General features: G+C 32.9%; 1 protein-coding gene and 1 pseudogene across 2 annotated transcripts in view; both read left to right on the top strand.

Annotated features, from left to right (window-relative positions):
- SCLT1 (sodium channel and clathrin linker 1) overlaps nt 1-17755 on the top strand; it is a 249958-nt gene that overhangs the window by 132564 nt on the left and 99639 nt on the right. The window contains exons 6-9 of the mRNA XM_011996445.1: nt 1664-1799; nt 5875-5997; nt 7729-7794; nt 13948-14018. Of these exons, the coding sequence (XP_011851835.1) occupies nt 1664-1799; nt 5875-5997; nt 7729-7794; nt 13948-14018 (396 nt within the window). The remainder of the gene's footprint in view (nt 1-1663; nt 1800-5874; nt 5998-7728; nt 7795-13947; nt 14019-17755) is intronic.
- Nucleotides 12781-13292, top strand: LOC105551265 (annotated as a pseudogene). Its single transcript, XR_001007845.1, has one exon. The product of XR_001007845.1 is annotated as a 40S ribosomal protein S23 pseudogene (transcript).

The following is a 17755-nucleotide window of genomic DNA, read 5'->3' as shown; positions in this document are numbered from 1 at the left end:
TAATTATTGCCTCAATTTCAGAGCCTATTGGTCTATTCATGGATTCAACTTCTTCCTGGTTTAGTCTTGGAAGAGTGTATGTGTCCAGGAATTTATCCATTTCTTCTAGGTTTTCTAGTTTATTTGCGTAGAGGTGTTTATAGTATTCTCTGATGGTAGTTTGTATTTCTGTGTGTTCAGTGGTGATATCCCCTTTATCATTTTTTATTGTGTCTATTTGAATCTTCTCTCTTTTCGTCCTTATTAGTCTTGCTAGTGGTGTATCAATTTTGTTGATCTTATCAAAAAACCAGCTCCTGGATTCGTTGATTTTTTGAAAGATTTTTTATGTCTCTATCTCCTTCAGTTCTGCTCTGATCTTAGTCATTTCTTGCCTTCTGCTAGCTTTTGAATGTGTTTGCTCTTCTTTGGTCTATTTTTAATGGAAAGTAAAAATTCTGCTAGAAAATATATTACAGAATTAATAATGGTTTTTTTCATAGGACTTGGGGTATCTTTCCTAAAACTTGTTATATTTCTATATTGATCATTTTCTCTATTAGGTAAACATTTCATATAGGAAAAATAAATATTTTAAAAAACACCGTTAGATATTTAAAAATAAAAACTTCTGTCTTAACCAATATTTGTAAGTTTTTTAATTAGAGAATAATTTTCAAGCACTGTCCTTTCTTTAGAGAGTAATTAATTTTTTTGTTTCTAAAGTGTTTACCTCCTCAGTTTTATTGTTTGATGAACTTTGTTTACAATAAATATGTTCTGACATTAAGATTTAAGTTTTCTTGTTTCAAAGGAGATTCGTAATATTAGCAAATCATTCATTCACCTCTAAATGTTTTAAGTAGATGGATGTAGTTTATTTTGTTATTTTCACTTTGAAGTGTATTTGCTATATTTTCTGCTTATAGTTATATTAAATAAGAGTGTTTTCTGAAAATGTACCTTTTTTTCTCTTAAGTATTATTTTAAATTAAAACAATCATTCCTTTAAGTTGTACCTTCCTTGCTTTTTTTTTTTTGTAGTTGTTTTAAAACATGAAATAGCTGCAATTTACCTTAATGTTAAGATTAAAGTCGAATTTAAGCCTTTCAGTGTTATTGTTGAACTTATATAAGGATGTGCTGAAAAATAAAGTTTCTGATGTGTTGGTTTTATAGCCAGCGACCATTTTCTTCTCTTTGCTTGTTAACTGGAATTAGTAAGAAGTCCAGTGAGTTTTGTGAAACACTCTGAAGAAAATAGCAAATAACTTTACAAGATGTAATATGTAATTTTCATTTAATTGACTGGATATACATAGATATTTTAGAATTTTTCTGAATGGCTTGTTTTATTATGTAATAAGGGATATCTGAATTTTACTCTTTTAAAAAATTTTTGAAAAATTTTGAAAAATTAAATCCTCTCTAGGACAAACTGAATCATGCTTCAATTAATCGTGATTGACTTAATGCATTTGAAATTGTTACATAATCTTTTTATTCTTATAGCACAGTATTTAATGGTAATTAAACACTTCTAATTTTTTATTTGAAGTCTACTTAAAAATGGTTTTGTGTAAAGAGTTGTTGTTGACCCAAATGTTTATTTAATTGACCGCAAAACAGTAATTACTGTTACTAAAATGACTTGAGACTGTCATGTTAACTGTTTGTTTCAAAGGTTGCACAGTGAATTAAAAGTTGCTGTCGAAAAACAATTGGAGGCCTTTCCCCTTGGCACAAAGATAGGAACTGATACATATGCAGATGATGAAATAGTCAGAAACCTTCAAGAACAATTGCAGCTAGCCAATGAAGTGAGTGACATGTATTTTTTAAAATTATATTCTGAATTAACATACCTTTTAAAAATTCATGTTAATCATTATTTTTGGATAACAAAATCATAAAATTGTAACATGATGATTTTCTACAGTTTACAAGAATCGTTACAGGTAGCAAAACTTGTAATAAATACTCTCACTGTTATAAATACACTTGCCAGATACCCTCACTGATTGTTAAAAATGTGTTTAATTAAATCATAAAGCTTTTAACATGATTTTTTTTCTTATGGGAATATTTTTTTCTTTCTTTTTTTCTTTTTTTTTTATTATACTTCAAGATCTAGGATACATGTGCAGAACGTGCAGGTTTGTTATATAGGTATCATGTGACATGGTGGTTTGCTGCACCCATCAACCCATCATCTACATTAGGTATTTCTCCTAATGCTATCCCTCTCCTAGCCCCCCACTCCACGACAGGCCCTGGTGTGTGATGTTCCCCTCCCTGTGTCCTTGTGTACTCATTGTTTAACTCCCAGTTATGAGTGAGAACATGCAGTGTTTGGTTTTCTGTTCCTGTGTTAGTTTACTGGGAATGATGGTTTCCAGCTGCATCCATGTCCCTACAAAGGACACAAACTCATCCTTTTTTATGGCTGCATAGTATTCCATGGTGTGTATGTGCCACATTTTCTTTATCCAGTCTATCATTAATGGATATTTGGGTTGATTCCAAGTCTTTGCTCTTGTGAATAGTGCTGCAATAAACATACATGTGCATGTGTCTTTATAAGAGAATGATTTATAATCCTTTGGGTATATACCTAGTAATGGGATTGCTGGATCAAATGGTATTTCTAATTCTAGATCCTTGAAGAATTGCCACACTGTCTTCCACAATGGTTGAACTAATTTACACTCCCACCAACAGTGTAAAAGTGTTCCTATTTCTCCACATCCTCTCCAGCATCTGTCGTTTCCTGACTTTTTAATGATTGCCATTCTAACTGGCGTGAGATGGTATTCCATGGTCATTTTGATTTGCATTTCTCTGATGGCTAGTGATGATGAGCATTTTTTCAGCAAACATATGAAAAAAAGCTCATCATCACTGGTCATTTGAGCAGCTATGTTAAGTATATCCTGTTTTCAAGTGTAGTTTTTTGTAAATTTTATTCATAAGGGAATTTTATTTTAATTTACAATGTTATATCCCAAATGTTTCATATCTTGTATGGGTTTAAATCCCCATTCTTCTACTTTCCAGCTGTGTGATCATAGAAAAAACTCTTATGCCTCAGTTTCCTCATTTATAAATGGGGGCTACAAATTCTAAATTACAATTTTGATTTGATAATTTTCTGAAAATTCAGTTTTATTTTCTGAAAATTTGGTTTTAAAATTCTACAATTATGAAAGTGATACTTTAGGTAAATCAGAAGGCTATCTTTAGCTTGATAAGGAACATTTACTTAACACTAATTTTTTTTTAATGTATGAATGGAAAGAATTTTTAAATGTGGTGAAAGAAAGAAATAATGAAAACATGCCATTTTTTCCAGACTAGGAAAGATTTATAATTGATTTCATACAAGTAAATAGAAATTAATTTAGGCTTATATGTCTAGCACATATGTAAGTTAATAAATTTGCTTATTTATCAATATCGTTATTATCATTACTGAACAGCAAGACTCACAAATAAGAATTAAAATTATGTGCAAAAGGTGCCGTGTAATATAAATATATTGCTTTAGGAGCCAATAGCAATAGCACAGTACTAAATACCTAGCTTAATATTTTTAGTTTAAAATATTTTTTCTGTTACAGTATGATTTGTAAAAATCTTTCTAGAAGTCAGTTTGGCAAGAAGAGCCTTAGAAATATTTGCACTATTTGATGCAGTAATTAGATGATGCCACATAGATTTTATGAATTTGTGCTAAAGAGCTGAATATAAAAATTTTTGAATAAATATGTTCATTATAATATTTATTGTAATGAAACATTTGACATAGTTTAAAAATCTTAAATATGGAATCAGTTAAATTGTACTTTGTCCAAATAATAAGCATACCATTTTAAAAAATTATGTAGTGTACATCATAATCACTTGAGGGCTTTTTGAAACGTGGATTTCTGCTCTGCCTCCCCATCCCACCACCACCCCAGTTTCTGATTCGAGAAGTCTGAGATAGAGCTCAATAGTTTACATCTCTAACAGTTCAGAGGTGTTGCTGATGGTGCTAGTCCTTTAAGAACCACTGCTCTCGATCTCCTGACCTCATGATCCGCCCGTCTCGGCCTCCCAGATTGCTGGGATTACAGGCTTGAGCCACCGGTGGTCCTTTAAGAACCACTGCTCGAAAACCAAACACCGCATGTTCTCACTCATAGGTGGGAACTGAACAATGAGATCACTTGGACTCGGAAAGGGGAACATCACACACCGGGGCCTATCATGGGGAGGGGGGAGGGGAGAGGGATTGCATTGGGAGTTATACCTGATGTAAATGACGAGTTGATGGGTGCTGACGAGTTGATGGGTGCAGCACAGCAACATGGCACAAGTATACATATGTAACAAACCTGCATGTTATGCACATGTACCCTAGAACTTAAAGTATAATAATAATAATAAATAAAAACAAAACAAAAAAAAAGAACCACTGCTCTAGGAGAATCTGGGTTGTGTAACTACTAGTCTAGGTGATTTTTGTCATCAGACAGGTCTGGAGAAACAGTGGGACATTTTGAGGTATGAGGCATTTTTACGACCATTTTACTGAAAAGAAAAGTTGAGTCTTAAGAAAATGAAGTGAATTATCCAGGACCATTTGGCCAGGAATTAGAGATCACACCCATATCTTCTGGCTCCAGATTCTGTGTTTATCTACAAATTTTAAAACCACTTTAAAAATTTTTAATTTGCCTACAGTTTTGGTTGTTTTTTTTTTTTTTTTTTAAGTTTTAGACAAAACTAATCTATTGTGTTAGGAACACGAGGAAATAGTTTAGGAGAAGAGTATAGTAACTGGAAGAGATCACAAGAGGGGCATCTGGCTTCTAGGTGATGGTAATAATGTTCTCTCTCTTGAACTCGGTGCTGGTTACATGAGCGCTCTTACTTTGTAAAAATGTACAATTTGTTCATTTTCTGAATGCATGGTATACCTCAGTGTTCTCCAAGGTGCCTTATGTTTTTGTGGGTTACATATCTATCAGTATTTATTGTATTACAAATTAAAACTGAGACTTAAAACAAAAAGTAGGAGCATAAGCACACAGTCCATTAGCCCTTAGAACAAGGATGACATCACATCATATAAACTCTAGAAAACTCCGCTGTACATTTGTGAGACGATGAGAGTAAAAAGGCAAATAATGTTAACATATTATTCTGAAGATAAATTTGACTTCAAGGACCTTTCAAAGTCTAAGAGTTTCTGTACCACACTTAGATAATACTATGTGCAAACAATAGTTAGTGACCTGAGAAACTTCTCATTATAAAATGGCAAGTAAAAAAAGCCCACTATATAGTCCCTAATTTTGTTAAAATAATTACAAAATTCTCTCCCAGCATCACATTTATAAACATGAATGCATCAACATTTAAAAAGATGACTATATCTAGATGTTAGCAGTGTTTATCATCAGGTGATAAAATAGCTGATTCTGATTTTCTCCTGTTTTTCTCTGTGTTTTCCTAATTTTCCACAATGAAAATTTATTGCTTTTATGATCAGGAAAAAATGTTGTGCTTTACCAGGGGGCAGTTTTCTGCTTCATCAGTTTCTAGGGCTCATACTTTCTTGTGGAACAAAGAACATGGTTTAAGTCTACATCTCTGTTAAGGATTTTAATTGTAGCTAAATCTGAGTAAAAACACAATTTCAAAATAAAGCACTTTATGTCTTCAGTTTTACTTTCTAATAAATTATTAATAAAACTTCATATCAAAAATATTATAATACCGTCTTTACACAGTTGTTTTATTTTATGACTTTATAAAGAATTTATTCTATAAAAGAAAAGGATCCATTTGTACTATACAATAAATAGCCTCCTGATAATTTAATGAGTTATCCAATTTTTTGAATAGGAAAAAGCTCAGGCTGTGGAACTCTGGCAGACTGTTTCTCAGGAGTTGGACAGACTACACAAGCTTTACCAGGAACATATGACCGAGGCCCAAATTCATGTATTTGAAAGTCAAAAACAGAAGGTAATCTTGTATTTCATTGTTTTCTTGTATATCGGTAAGAAATTGCACTCTGAAGAAACCGTTTTAGAGGGGAACACCTAAGACTCTACCCTATAGCATTTAGAATTTCTAATCACTTTATTATTTATGTTAATAATATGTAGATCTTTGATGGTTACGCTCTTGAAAGGTAAGATAATTAGAGAACTGGACAGTGATAATTGGGTTCTATAATGTTGTCACCAATGAAAGCTCAATTTAGTGCTAAAAAGCAGCTTTAACATTATTTTGTATAAATAAACCCTCAAAGTTTTTATTTGCTTCATTTCGTACTTGACTTTTAAAACAAAACAAAACAAAATTGTTCATTAGTTTATGGCCAGTGAAGAAACCTGCTCAAATACAATGAGAACACTATGTAAAATCAAAATGTTAATACCCTTAAATGTGACCTGTTACTAAAATAGGTGTCAACTTTATCTACCATAAGTTAATCAGAATATAATTTTACAATAGGAAGCGATCTTAATGGTTATTAAAAGACTTTTTTCTATCCAAAGCAAGAATCATTCTACACTCTTTCAAAGTGGACATGTAGCTTTAGCTTTTGCTTTACACGTCTGTCTATTGACAAGAACTCATTATCTCACAAGACCATCCATTCCATTGGGAAATCTACCTCTTTTATTCTTCTGTTGGTTCTTTTATTGCTAGGTGCATTGAGCACTGTGGAGGAATTCTAATTCTGACCTCTTTTCTATATATTTTGAGAGGCAGCTCTTTAAATAATTTGGTTTTCATACCTCTCTTCAGCTCTCATTTACAGACTTTTCAAATTCTGGTTTATGAATATTCCTATCATTATAATTATAATTAGAAATGTCTACCTAAAGAAATTGTAAAAATACTTGCATGATGCTTTACAGTTTACAAAATGATTTTTCTATGCATGCCCTGGCTTGAAAAAAAGTTCACGCGTAATCAATCTGATTTGTTGGACTTTTACCTCTGAGATTTAAAAACCATTTTTTCATATTAAGTTCTTTGATTGCTGTTTCCTCATATAGGTCAGTCAACTAAGCCCACAAGGTTGGGTTTTTGTTTTGTTTTCACCTGAATAATATCATTCTTTTACTATAGCTATATAGTTTGATGGCTCCTTATACGAGACTTTACAAATAACACTTCATTCTTTTTTCCCTGGTTGTCTATTTAATTCTGTCATTCAGTATATTTACAGCCTCTCCCAACTTTTTGTCATCTGTACAAATAATGTTTAATAGAATCATAACAGCTAATCAAACAATTTTTAAAATGTGGGGCATGAGAATTTTTTTAAAAAGGATGGGCAGTGGCTCCTGTGCCATGGTTTGTATTATAGGTTTTGAGTAGGTTTGAAAGTGACATTCCAGTATTGGACAAGGTCTCTCTAGCATTTAGAATTTCTAATCACTTATAATTTTTTATAATCTATTTCTTCGAGTTTTAAAATAATATTTAATAATTGATTTCTAGAAATAATTTTTGACATAAACAGCTACATTTATTTCAGCATTGCCACTTTAATTTTTTAATCATTTAAAAAATTTATTAGTTTTTCAACTACTAATTCACACAGTAGTAAGAAGAAACACTACCAATTTTATGTAAACTTAAGCATAATGATTTTAGACTTGATTTTAGTTTAATTTTAAATATGGGTTATAAACAACAAAATGCTATTTATATACTCCCCTTACCTTCCCACTGTAGGATCAGCTTTTTGATTTTCAACAACTGACCCAGCAACTTCATGTTACTAATGAGAACATGGAAGTGGTAAGTATACTTACTTACATAAACTAGAAATTGTCCCTATAAATAATCATATTTATTTATGTTGATATAAATCAACAACAAGAAAGCATGCTGCATGAAATTAGATAGGTAGTACTCTTTTTTCTTTTGCTTTTGCTTTCTTATTCAATAGCATGACATAGTTTACAGTACCTTTTAGATATCTAACATCTCTCTGAAATATATCTTAATCTGGAAATCCTCTTAGGATTCTTAGTAAGGTCTCCTTAGACTAATCTAGACAGTGAGCTCCTCAAGAGTAGAGCACATGCTTAATTTTTTCAGTTTCATCTGACATACTGCCAGGTATTTAATAAGAATAGTGTAATTGTTTAATAAATAGCCCATTTCCTAAAAAAATTTTGGGAAACTAAGGACCATGTATTGGTATGATACTCCTAAATTTCCCTATAAGTTCTTCCTAAAATAAATAGAATTAGTCTTCTCAATTCTGTTCTTTACCTTCTTATTCTCTCACTTTTGTTTACTTTCTTGGAATGTTATTTTTACCTCATTGTTGAGTAATAGAATTATGACACTTCAGGTAATTCCTCTCTCTTTCCCTTCTTCATTCTTGCTTAGTTACTCTGCTAATTCTTGTTAGTACCTAATAAAAATGTCTTTGTATAACAGTGGATTTGTGCCATCAAAAGTAAGTATCCAATTTTATTCTACTTTAAAAATTTTTCTTTTTTAACTGTGTAAAAAATTATTAAACCAATCTGTACCTATTCTGTTTAACATTTGAAATGTCTAATCACATACAGTTTTTGATAATATATTATACTTCCTAGAGTTTTAAAATACTAGTACTCCAGAACAAAATGGTTACTGATTTCTGTAATTAAGAAAGGCATTTTTAAATTTAATATATTTCTACATGGAATTAGTGCTTTAACCTAGCATCATAATTATTCATTACTTCTTTAATATGTCTCCTAGAATTGGAATTATATCGTTCTTTGATATGTCATACCGCAGAGCCCCTATTTTATTATGATTTTGATGAAAGAAAGTCATGGGAAAAGGATGTTATATATTCCAAGGGAATATGTTAAAAATTTCTAAGGCAGAAGTAGTCTTGGTTCCAGGTTGAAGCTAAGAATAAACTGGATACAAGAAAACTGATAAAGAAATGGCATGATGGATAAAAGAGAGTTTTATAAAAATATAGAAAAGACTATATAGGTGGTTAAGATAAAAGTAAGTGATTGAAAGAAATTTTAAAATTTAAGTTTTTCTTAATGTATATAATGAATAGCAAAGAAGACTGATAAGTATAAAGGGGACAAGCAAAGTGATAAGATCTTGTACATCTCAAAGAGCATTCAGAGCATAGTTATAGGGGCAAGTTTGAGTCCAGATCAAACTTGAAGAAAAGTTCCCTTTAAAAATCAAGCAGTTTCCAACAAAAAATTTTCTGACTACATGCATAAACTCATTAAATGAATAGATTCTTATAGACGTAGAATAAATTGATGAGTACGCAGTGAGTAAATAAACTATCTTTCAATGTAATTTGACTAACATGGCAGAGTAGGACACCCTGGACACTCCTTCTCCCCACATATACACAAATTCAGCAACAATTCATGGACAAATTTCCTCTGCGACCAACCAGAAACTAATGGAAATGTTCTCACCTCCTAGGGGATTGGAAAACCAGACTCACCAAAGCTAGCAGCGAGATTTGAGACCCTCTCTTGCTAGACACCCTGTCCCCAGTGCTGTGCCATGTGATCAAAAAGAGACCCCTTAGCTCCCAGCTTCACCCAGGGGAGGGAAGGGATTAGGTATGTGCATTCATCGCCCCAAATTTTCTGAGGGTGGTCCCCAGAATACTAGCCTCTATCTTGCCAGTCTTGGAGCTCACAGATCCAGCATAGTTTGACCAACCAAGGGAAAATGGAGGCATTGGTTTGGACTGATAGATGGCATTGGTCCTGTGTTCTTCTCAGCACAGCGTAAGTAGATGAAAATTCAGTTCTCAGCTTCCCCCTAGGGAGGGCAGAAGTTGATCCAGCACTGCAGCTTCTCTGGGGCAGCCCAGAGAAATAGCATCTGTCTCACGAAGCACAGTCTAGCCACATAGGAAAGAACAGAAATAGCAGATTGGGCTGATACATGCTATAGTTCCCTACCCCCCAGCTCATCACAGAGCAAGCAGCTGCCAGCATCTCCCTGGGGAGGGAAAGAGTTTGTAGAGGCCTGCTGAATCTCTGGCCAACTGATTGGTGGGGGTCTTCTCTTGTATGAGGCTAATCCGTGAAGACTGGGAGAGGTGCCCACTTTCTCTAATGCATGGACATAAGCACAAAGTCAAGGAAAAATGAAGAACCAGCTAAAGATATTCCATACAAAGAAATAAGATAAATCTCCAGAAACCAATCCTAATGAAAAGAAGTTGTGAATTACCTGATAGGGAATTAAAAATAATTCTCTTGAAGATGCTCACCACAGTTAAAAGAACAATGCATGAACAAAGTGAGAATTGCAACAGAGAAAAAATATTAAAAAGTAGCACAAAAATCATGGATCTAAAGAACACAATAACTGAATTTAAAATAGTGTTGGGAAGTCTAGATATTCATATTCACAACATGATTTTAGACCCTTATCTTACACAACACACCAATATCAACCCAAAATGGATTAAAGACTTAAATCTAACACCTTTTACCTATAAAGTTCATAGAAGAAAACCTAGGGGAAAAGCTCCATGGCATCGGTCGTGGCAATGATTTCAAGGATACGACACCAAAAGTACAGACAGCAAGAAAAAAGTAATCAAGTGGGACTACATCAAACCAAAAAGTTTTTGCACAGCAAACGAAATCAGCAGAGTGAAAAGGCAGCCAATGGAATGGGACAAAATATTTGCAGACCATATGTCCAATAAGGGAATAATCTCCAAAGTATTTAAGGAATTTCTATAACTCAGTAGTAAAAAAAAAAAAGACACACAAAAAACCTAATAACTTGATTTTTAAATGAGCTAAGTACTTAAGTAGATATTTTTCCAAGGCAGCAGGTATGTGAAGAAGTGCCCAATGCTTGATGTCACTAAACATTAGGGAAACATAAATACTAAAACTACAATGAGGTATCACCTCACACATGTCAGAGGGATTATTATCAAAACAAACAAAAAAGACAACACGTGTTGAAGAGGATGTGGAAAAATTGGAAACCTTGAACATTTTTGGTGGGATTGCAAAACGGTGCATCTGCCGTGGAACACAGTATAGAGTTTCCTCAAAAAAAAAAAATATAACTACCATATGATCCAGAAATCCCTTTTCTGAATATTTATCCCAAAGTATTGAAATTAAGATCTTGAAGAGATGCTAGCGCTCCTGTGCTTATTGCAGCATGTTCACATTAGCCAAGATATGAAAACAACCTAAATGTCCATCAAAGAGGAGTGGATTAAAATGTATTAACGGACAGTGGAATGCTATTCAGCCTTTAAAAAGAAGGAAATTATGCAATATGTGATAACATGAATAAACTTTGAGAGCATTAAATGAAATAAGCCAGTCACAGAAAGACAAACGCTGTATGATTTTACTTATATGGAAGTATCTATAGTAGACAGATTTATAGAAACAGAGATTGGAATGGTGACTACCAGGGCCTATGGGGAGAAGAAATAGGGACGTACTAATCAACACACGTGAAGTTTCAGTCAAACAAGATGAATAACCTCTAGAGAACTGTGCAATATTGTACCTGTAGTCAACAATTACGTATTGTACGCTTAAACATGTTTTAGAAGTGTATAACTCATGTAAGTATTCTTACTACAAATTGATACAAATAAATATCTGTCTTTACCAATGCAAATTAGTAATATGTAACAGATATGCTCTGACATGAATGGTACATAAAAGTACATATTTCTATTTATTATGCTGTAGATATATTATAATTTCACATTTCCCATAGGTTTGCTTTACTGAAATGTTTTTTAATATTTGCTCATCTCTACAATTTACTCAAAAATATTTAATTGCATACTAACTATCTTGCATGAAAGTATAGGTTCTCTAAGTTGCAGAAATGCATCAACCATAAAATCTGTGTCTCCTTGGTAAAACAGGCTGACATATGAAATAATCAGTGAAAAAGGTGCTAAATAGATGATGGTTGAAAAGGATGCTTCCCTACACCTTCTTGAGTCTCTTAATTCTAAAATATTAATATAGTACATAATTTTCTTTATGATCATAAATATAGAACAACTATTCCATATTCAGATGCAGTTGTGGAGCTCTTACTAGGCTTGCTAGCAAGTTAAGCACCTGGGTTTCCAGCACTAGATTCTTAAAATGCAGAATTTTAGCTTATTCTTCTGTTAAGTGCTCTATGTAATCTATCTTTGAGGTGTTCCCAAATGGTCAAAAACACAAGCATTAATTACGCTAGTGCCAAGACAGTATATATAATAAAACACTAGTTGTGCCTGTGATGTACTCAATCATGTGCCAGGCACTGGGAGTTCTGGGAAAAGCTGATCCTTTAAAAAGGCTCATATTTTAATCAGGAATACCTACACTTTAATATTTAAATATAATGTGCATTGAAAAGATAGGTATTAAGTTTTATCAAAATGCAGAAAGGAAACGGTAAATTCTACCTGAGAATGAGTAAAACACACATGGTATTGAGGAATGAATGCAGACAGAATGAGGACATCCTGGGCAGAGGAAAATACAATAGTATGTTAAAAATATGAAGTCAATGAGCTCAAATAGAGCATGAGAGAAGCACAATGAAAGCTATCTCAGGGACTTTAGTTGGAGAAATGTAAGCATGATATGTTGGGACAGGATTAAATCAAAATTATTAAGATCAATCAGGAGAAACCATAATATATAAAGAAAAGGGATAAGGAATTTGTATCATCATGGATAAAACCAGCAGTTATGGAAGAAAATCAATTCCCTTAAGAAAAGTAGTTCTGGCTGCTTCTCTCTTTCGCTCAGGCCCGTGGCGCCGACAGGATGGGCAAGTGTCCTGGACTTCGTACTGCTAGGAAGCTCCGCAGTCACCAACGAGACCAGAAGTGGCATGATAAACAGTACAAGAAAGCCCATTTGGGCATAGCCCTGAAGGCCAACCCTTTTGGAGGTGCTTCTCATGCAAAAGGAATCGTCCTGGAAAAAGTAGGAGTTGAAGCCAAACAGCCAAATTCTGCCATTAGGAAGTGTGTCAGGGTCCAGCTGATCAAGAATGGCAAGAAAATCACAGCCTTTGTACCCAACGACGGTTGCTTGAACTTTATTGAGGAAAACGATGAAGTTCTGGTTGCTGGATTTGGTCGCAAAGGTCATGCTGTTGGTGATATTCCTGGAGTCCGCTTTAAGGTTGTCAAAGTAGCCAGTGTGTCTCTTCTGGCCCTGTACAAAGGCAAGAAGGAAAGACCAAGATCATAAATTTTAATGGTGCAAACACTGTAGTAATAAATTTTCTTATGCAAAAAAAAAAAAAGTAGTTCTACATTTAGAAGACTACTTCATATTTTACTATGGATTTCTCCAGAAGCCGACCTTCAGGAAAAAGTTCCAAAACATGTCATTTATTTAGTAAGTAATACCAGGGAGCACCAGTAAGAAGGTGGGGAAGTGGTACCAAAGAGAAGAGAAGACAGCCAATAAAAGGCTTTTTAAAATTAAGGAAGTTAACACTGTGAGTATCTAAAACTTAATGAATTCTGAAAGACAGTGTAGAACACAAGCCTCAGAGTTACTTCACCCATGCAAGAAGGGAGTTTGGGTTTTTTATGTGCCAGTTCCCTTCAGACATGTCAGGCTGCTCAGAACAGGGTGGAACATTATTTCTGTAACACTTACAGATTTATGCACAGTTGGATAGATGAGCAAAAGAGATTCAGATAGCCAAAGAAAGCCATAAGACAGGAATGCATGTGTAGGTAGTTTCAAGTGAAACAGGTATCCAATGAGGTAGTAAAGGCAAGGAAAGAAGGCCAACGTTACATTTTACCCTCAAAAACTCTAATCATTATCATAAATCTCACTAAATTTTTTTTCTACTTGTATGTCTGATGTGTCATCTTTAAAGATACGGTTATTAAATATTCTAATACTGATACTTTTATTTTTCTTGTGGCAGACTAACCAACAGTTTCTGAAAACAGTAACTGAACAAAGTGTGATGATCGAACAACTCCGAAAAAAACTTAGGTATTTTCAAAAATGAGTTTCATTATTTCATTGTTAATTATTTTTCTTCGAGGGAGCTGATGATGCTGTAATTTTCCCTATGGGTGTTTTTTTTTTTTCCTTCCTTTTGTTAAGCTTCTGTCAATATCTTTTTGTGTGTATGATCTGTTAGGATGGGAAGAAACTGAAACCAAGATTATTAGGAGATAACTGTGATACACAGTCAGACCTCTAAATACACAGATGTTCAAGTCCCTTATATAAAATGACATAGTATTTATATATAACCTATGTACATCTTCCCACATACTTTAAATAATCTGATTTTGATTATTTTTATTGTTTTAAAAATATTTTCAATCTGCAATTGGTTGAACCCACGAATGGGGAACCCACAAATCATTTGAGCATTTTTTCATATACCTATTGTCCATTTGTATGTCTTCTTTTGAGAAATGACTATTCAGATATTTTGCCCATTATTTGTTCTTTTTCTTCCTCTTGAGTCGTTTTAGCTCTTTATATATTCCAATTCTGGTTATTAATCCCTTGTCCAGTGGGTAGTTTACAAATATTTTCTTCCATTCTGTGAGTTTTTTCATTTACTTATTGTTTCCTTTGCTGTCCAGAAGCTTTTTAGCTTGATATGATCCCATATGTACATTTTTGCTTTGGTTGTCTGTACTTTTGAAGTCCTCCTCAAGAAATCTTTACCCATACAAATGTCTGGAGTGTTTCCCCGACGTTTTCTTCTAGTAGTTTCATAGTTTCAGGTCTTAGATTTAGTCTTTGATACATTTTGATTTGATTTGGGTTTATGGCGAGAAATAGGGGTTGAAAATGCATTGACTGTAAATGCATTGATTTATTTCTGGGTTCTCTGTCTGTTCAATTCATCTATGTGTCTGTTTTTATGCCAGTACCATTCTATTTTGTTTACTGTAAGTTTGTAGTGTAATTTGAAGTCAGTTAATATGATGCCTCTAGCTTTGTTCTCTTTGCTCAGGATTGCTTTATCCTGTGTCTTTTTTGGTTCCCTTTAAATTTTAGGATTTTTTTCTATTTCTGTAAAGAATGTCATTGGTATTTTGATTGCATTTAATCTATAGATTTGATTGCTTTGGGTACTATGGATACTTTAACAATATTAATTCTTCCGATTCATGAACATGGAATATCTTTCCATTGTTTTGTGTCATCTGCAATTTCTTTCATCAAAGTTTAATAGTTTTCTTTTAGGGTTCTTTTACTTCTTTGGTTGTTTGTTCCTGAGTATTTTGTTTTATTTGTAGCTATTGTAAAGTTCTTGGTTTTTTTTTGTTTTTTTTTTCCCAGATTGTTCAGTTGGCATATAGAAATAATACTGATTTTTGTTTGTTTGGTGATCTTGTATGTGGCAACTTTACTTAATTTATCCAATCTAATAGTTTTTTTGATTGAATCTTTAGGTTTTTCTAAATATAAGATCATGTCATCTGCGAACAAGGATAATTTGGCTTCTTCCTTTCCAATTTGGGTGCCCTTTATTTCCTTCTCTTGTCTAACTATTTTGGCTAGGACTCCTTACACTGTGTTGAATAATAGTGGTGAAAGTAGGTATCCTTGTCTTGGTCCAGATATTAGCAGAAAGGCTTTCAGTTTTTCCCCATTCAGTATGATATTAGCTGTGGGTTTGTCATACATTGCTTTTACTGTGTTGAGATATGTTTCTCTTATACCCAGGTTTTCTTTAGAGTTTTTATCAAAAAGGGATGTTGAATTTTATCAAATGCTTTTTCAGCATCAATTGAAATTATCATATGGTTTTTGTCTTTTGTTCTGTTGATATATCACATTTATTGATTTTCATGTATTGAACCATCCATGCATCCCTGGGATGAATCCCACTTGATCATGAAGAATGATCTCTTTAATATGTTGTTGAATTGAGTTTCCTAATATTTTGTTGAGGATTTTTGCATCTGTGTTCATCAGAGATGTTGGCGTATAGCATTCCTTATTTTGCTGTGTCTTTGTCTGGTTTTGGTATCAGGGTGATACTGAATAAGTTTGGAAGTATTCCTTTCACAATTTTTTGGAATAGTTAGAGTAGGATTGGTATTAGTTCTTCTTCAAATGTTCAATAGAATCCAGCAATGAAGCCATCAAGTCCCAGTCTTTTCTTTGATGGGAGATTTTTTATTGCCGCTTCTATCTCTTTATTTGTTATTGGTCTGTTCAAGTTTTGTATTTCTTCATGGTTAAATCTTGGTAGGTCGGATGTTTCTAGGAATTTATTCATTTCTTCTAGATTTTCTAATTTATTGGCATATTGTTTTTCATAATAGTTTCTAATGATATTTTGAATTTTTGTGGTTTCAGTTGTAATATCTCCTTCTTCATCTCATTTTATTTACCTGAGTCTTCCGTGTTTTTTTTTAGATTGGCTAAAGGTTTGTTGATTTTGTTTGTCTTAAAAAAACAACTTCTTTTCATTTATCTTTTGTATTTTTTAGTCTGAATTTTATTTATTTCTGCTCTGCTCTTTATTATGTCTTATACTAATGTTAAGTTTGGTTTTCTCTTGCTTTTCCAGTTGTTTAAGAAATATCCTTAGGTTGTTTATTTGAAGTTTTTCTACTTTTTGATGGAGGTGTCTATTACTATAAACTTCACTTTTAGTGCTGCTTTTGCTGTATCTGTAGGTTGTGATACATTGTTTCTATTTTTATTTAACAAATATTTAAATTTCCTTCTAAATTGGTTAATTGACTCAATGGTCATTCAGGAGCATATTGTTTAATTTCCTTATGTTTGTGTTGTTTCAAGTTCCTCTTGTTACTGAATTTTAGTTTTATTCCTTTGTAGTCAGAAAAGATACTTTATATAATTTCAGTTTGTTTGAATTTTGGGGACTTGTTTTATGGCCTAATATATGTTCTGTCCTTGAGACCGTTTCATATACTGAGAAGAAGAACGTGTATTTTTCACCTGTTGGATGAAATACTCTGTAAATGTTTATTAGGTCAATATAGTCTATAGTACAAATTGAATCTAATGTTTCTTTGTTGATATTCTATGTAGATTATCTGTCCAGTTCTGAAAGAGGGGTGTTGAAGTTCTCAGCTATTATTTTATTGGTGTCTAACTTTATCTTTAGTTTTAATATTTGCTTTATATATGTGGATGTTCCAGCATTGAGTACATATATATTTATAATTCTTATATCCTTTTGTGGGATTGACCCCTTTATCATTATATAATAACATTTTTGACTCTCTTTACAATTTTTGTCTTGAAATCTATTTTATCTGGTGTAAGTACAGCTACGCTTGCTCTTTTGGGGTTTTGGTTTGCATGGAAATATTGAAAATATTTCCTATATTTTCAGTCTTTGGGTGTCTTTATAGATGAAATGAGTTTCTTGTAGGCAGTATATGATTAGGTCTTATTTTTTTTCTATTCAGCTACTTTTTTTTTATTTGAGAATTCAGTCCAGTTACATTTAGTGTTATTAGTAATAGGTAAGGACTCACTACTGCCATTTTGTTACTTTTTTTCTGGGATTGTATTGTTGGTCCTCCCTTCCTTTCTGTCTTCCTTTGTGTAAAAGTGACTTTCTCTTGTAGTAGATTTTAATTTCTTGGCTTTTCAGATTTTTTTGTATCTATTATAGTTTTTATTTTGTGGTTACCATGAGGTTTGCAAATACTATAACCAATTGTTTTAAACTGACGACAACTTAACTCTGATTATAAAGAAAAATAAGCAAAGAGAAT

The sequence above is a fragment of the Mandrillus leucophaeus genome, unplaced genomic scaffold, assembly GCF_000951045.1.
Source record: "Mandrillus leucophaeus isolate KB7577 unplaced genomic scaffold, Mleu.le_1.0 Scaffold513, whole genome shotgun sequence".
NCBI classification, from domain to species: Eukaryota; Metazoa; Chordata; class Mammalia; order Primates; family Cercopithecidae; genus Mandrillus; species Mandrillus leucophaeus.
Note: the sequence above shows the minus strand (reverse complement) of the source record. Positions and strands in the feature narration are given on the sequence as shown.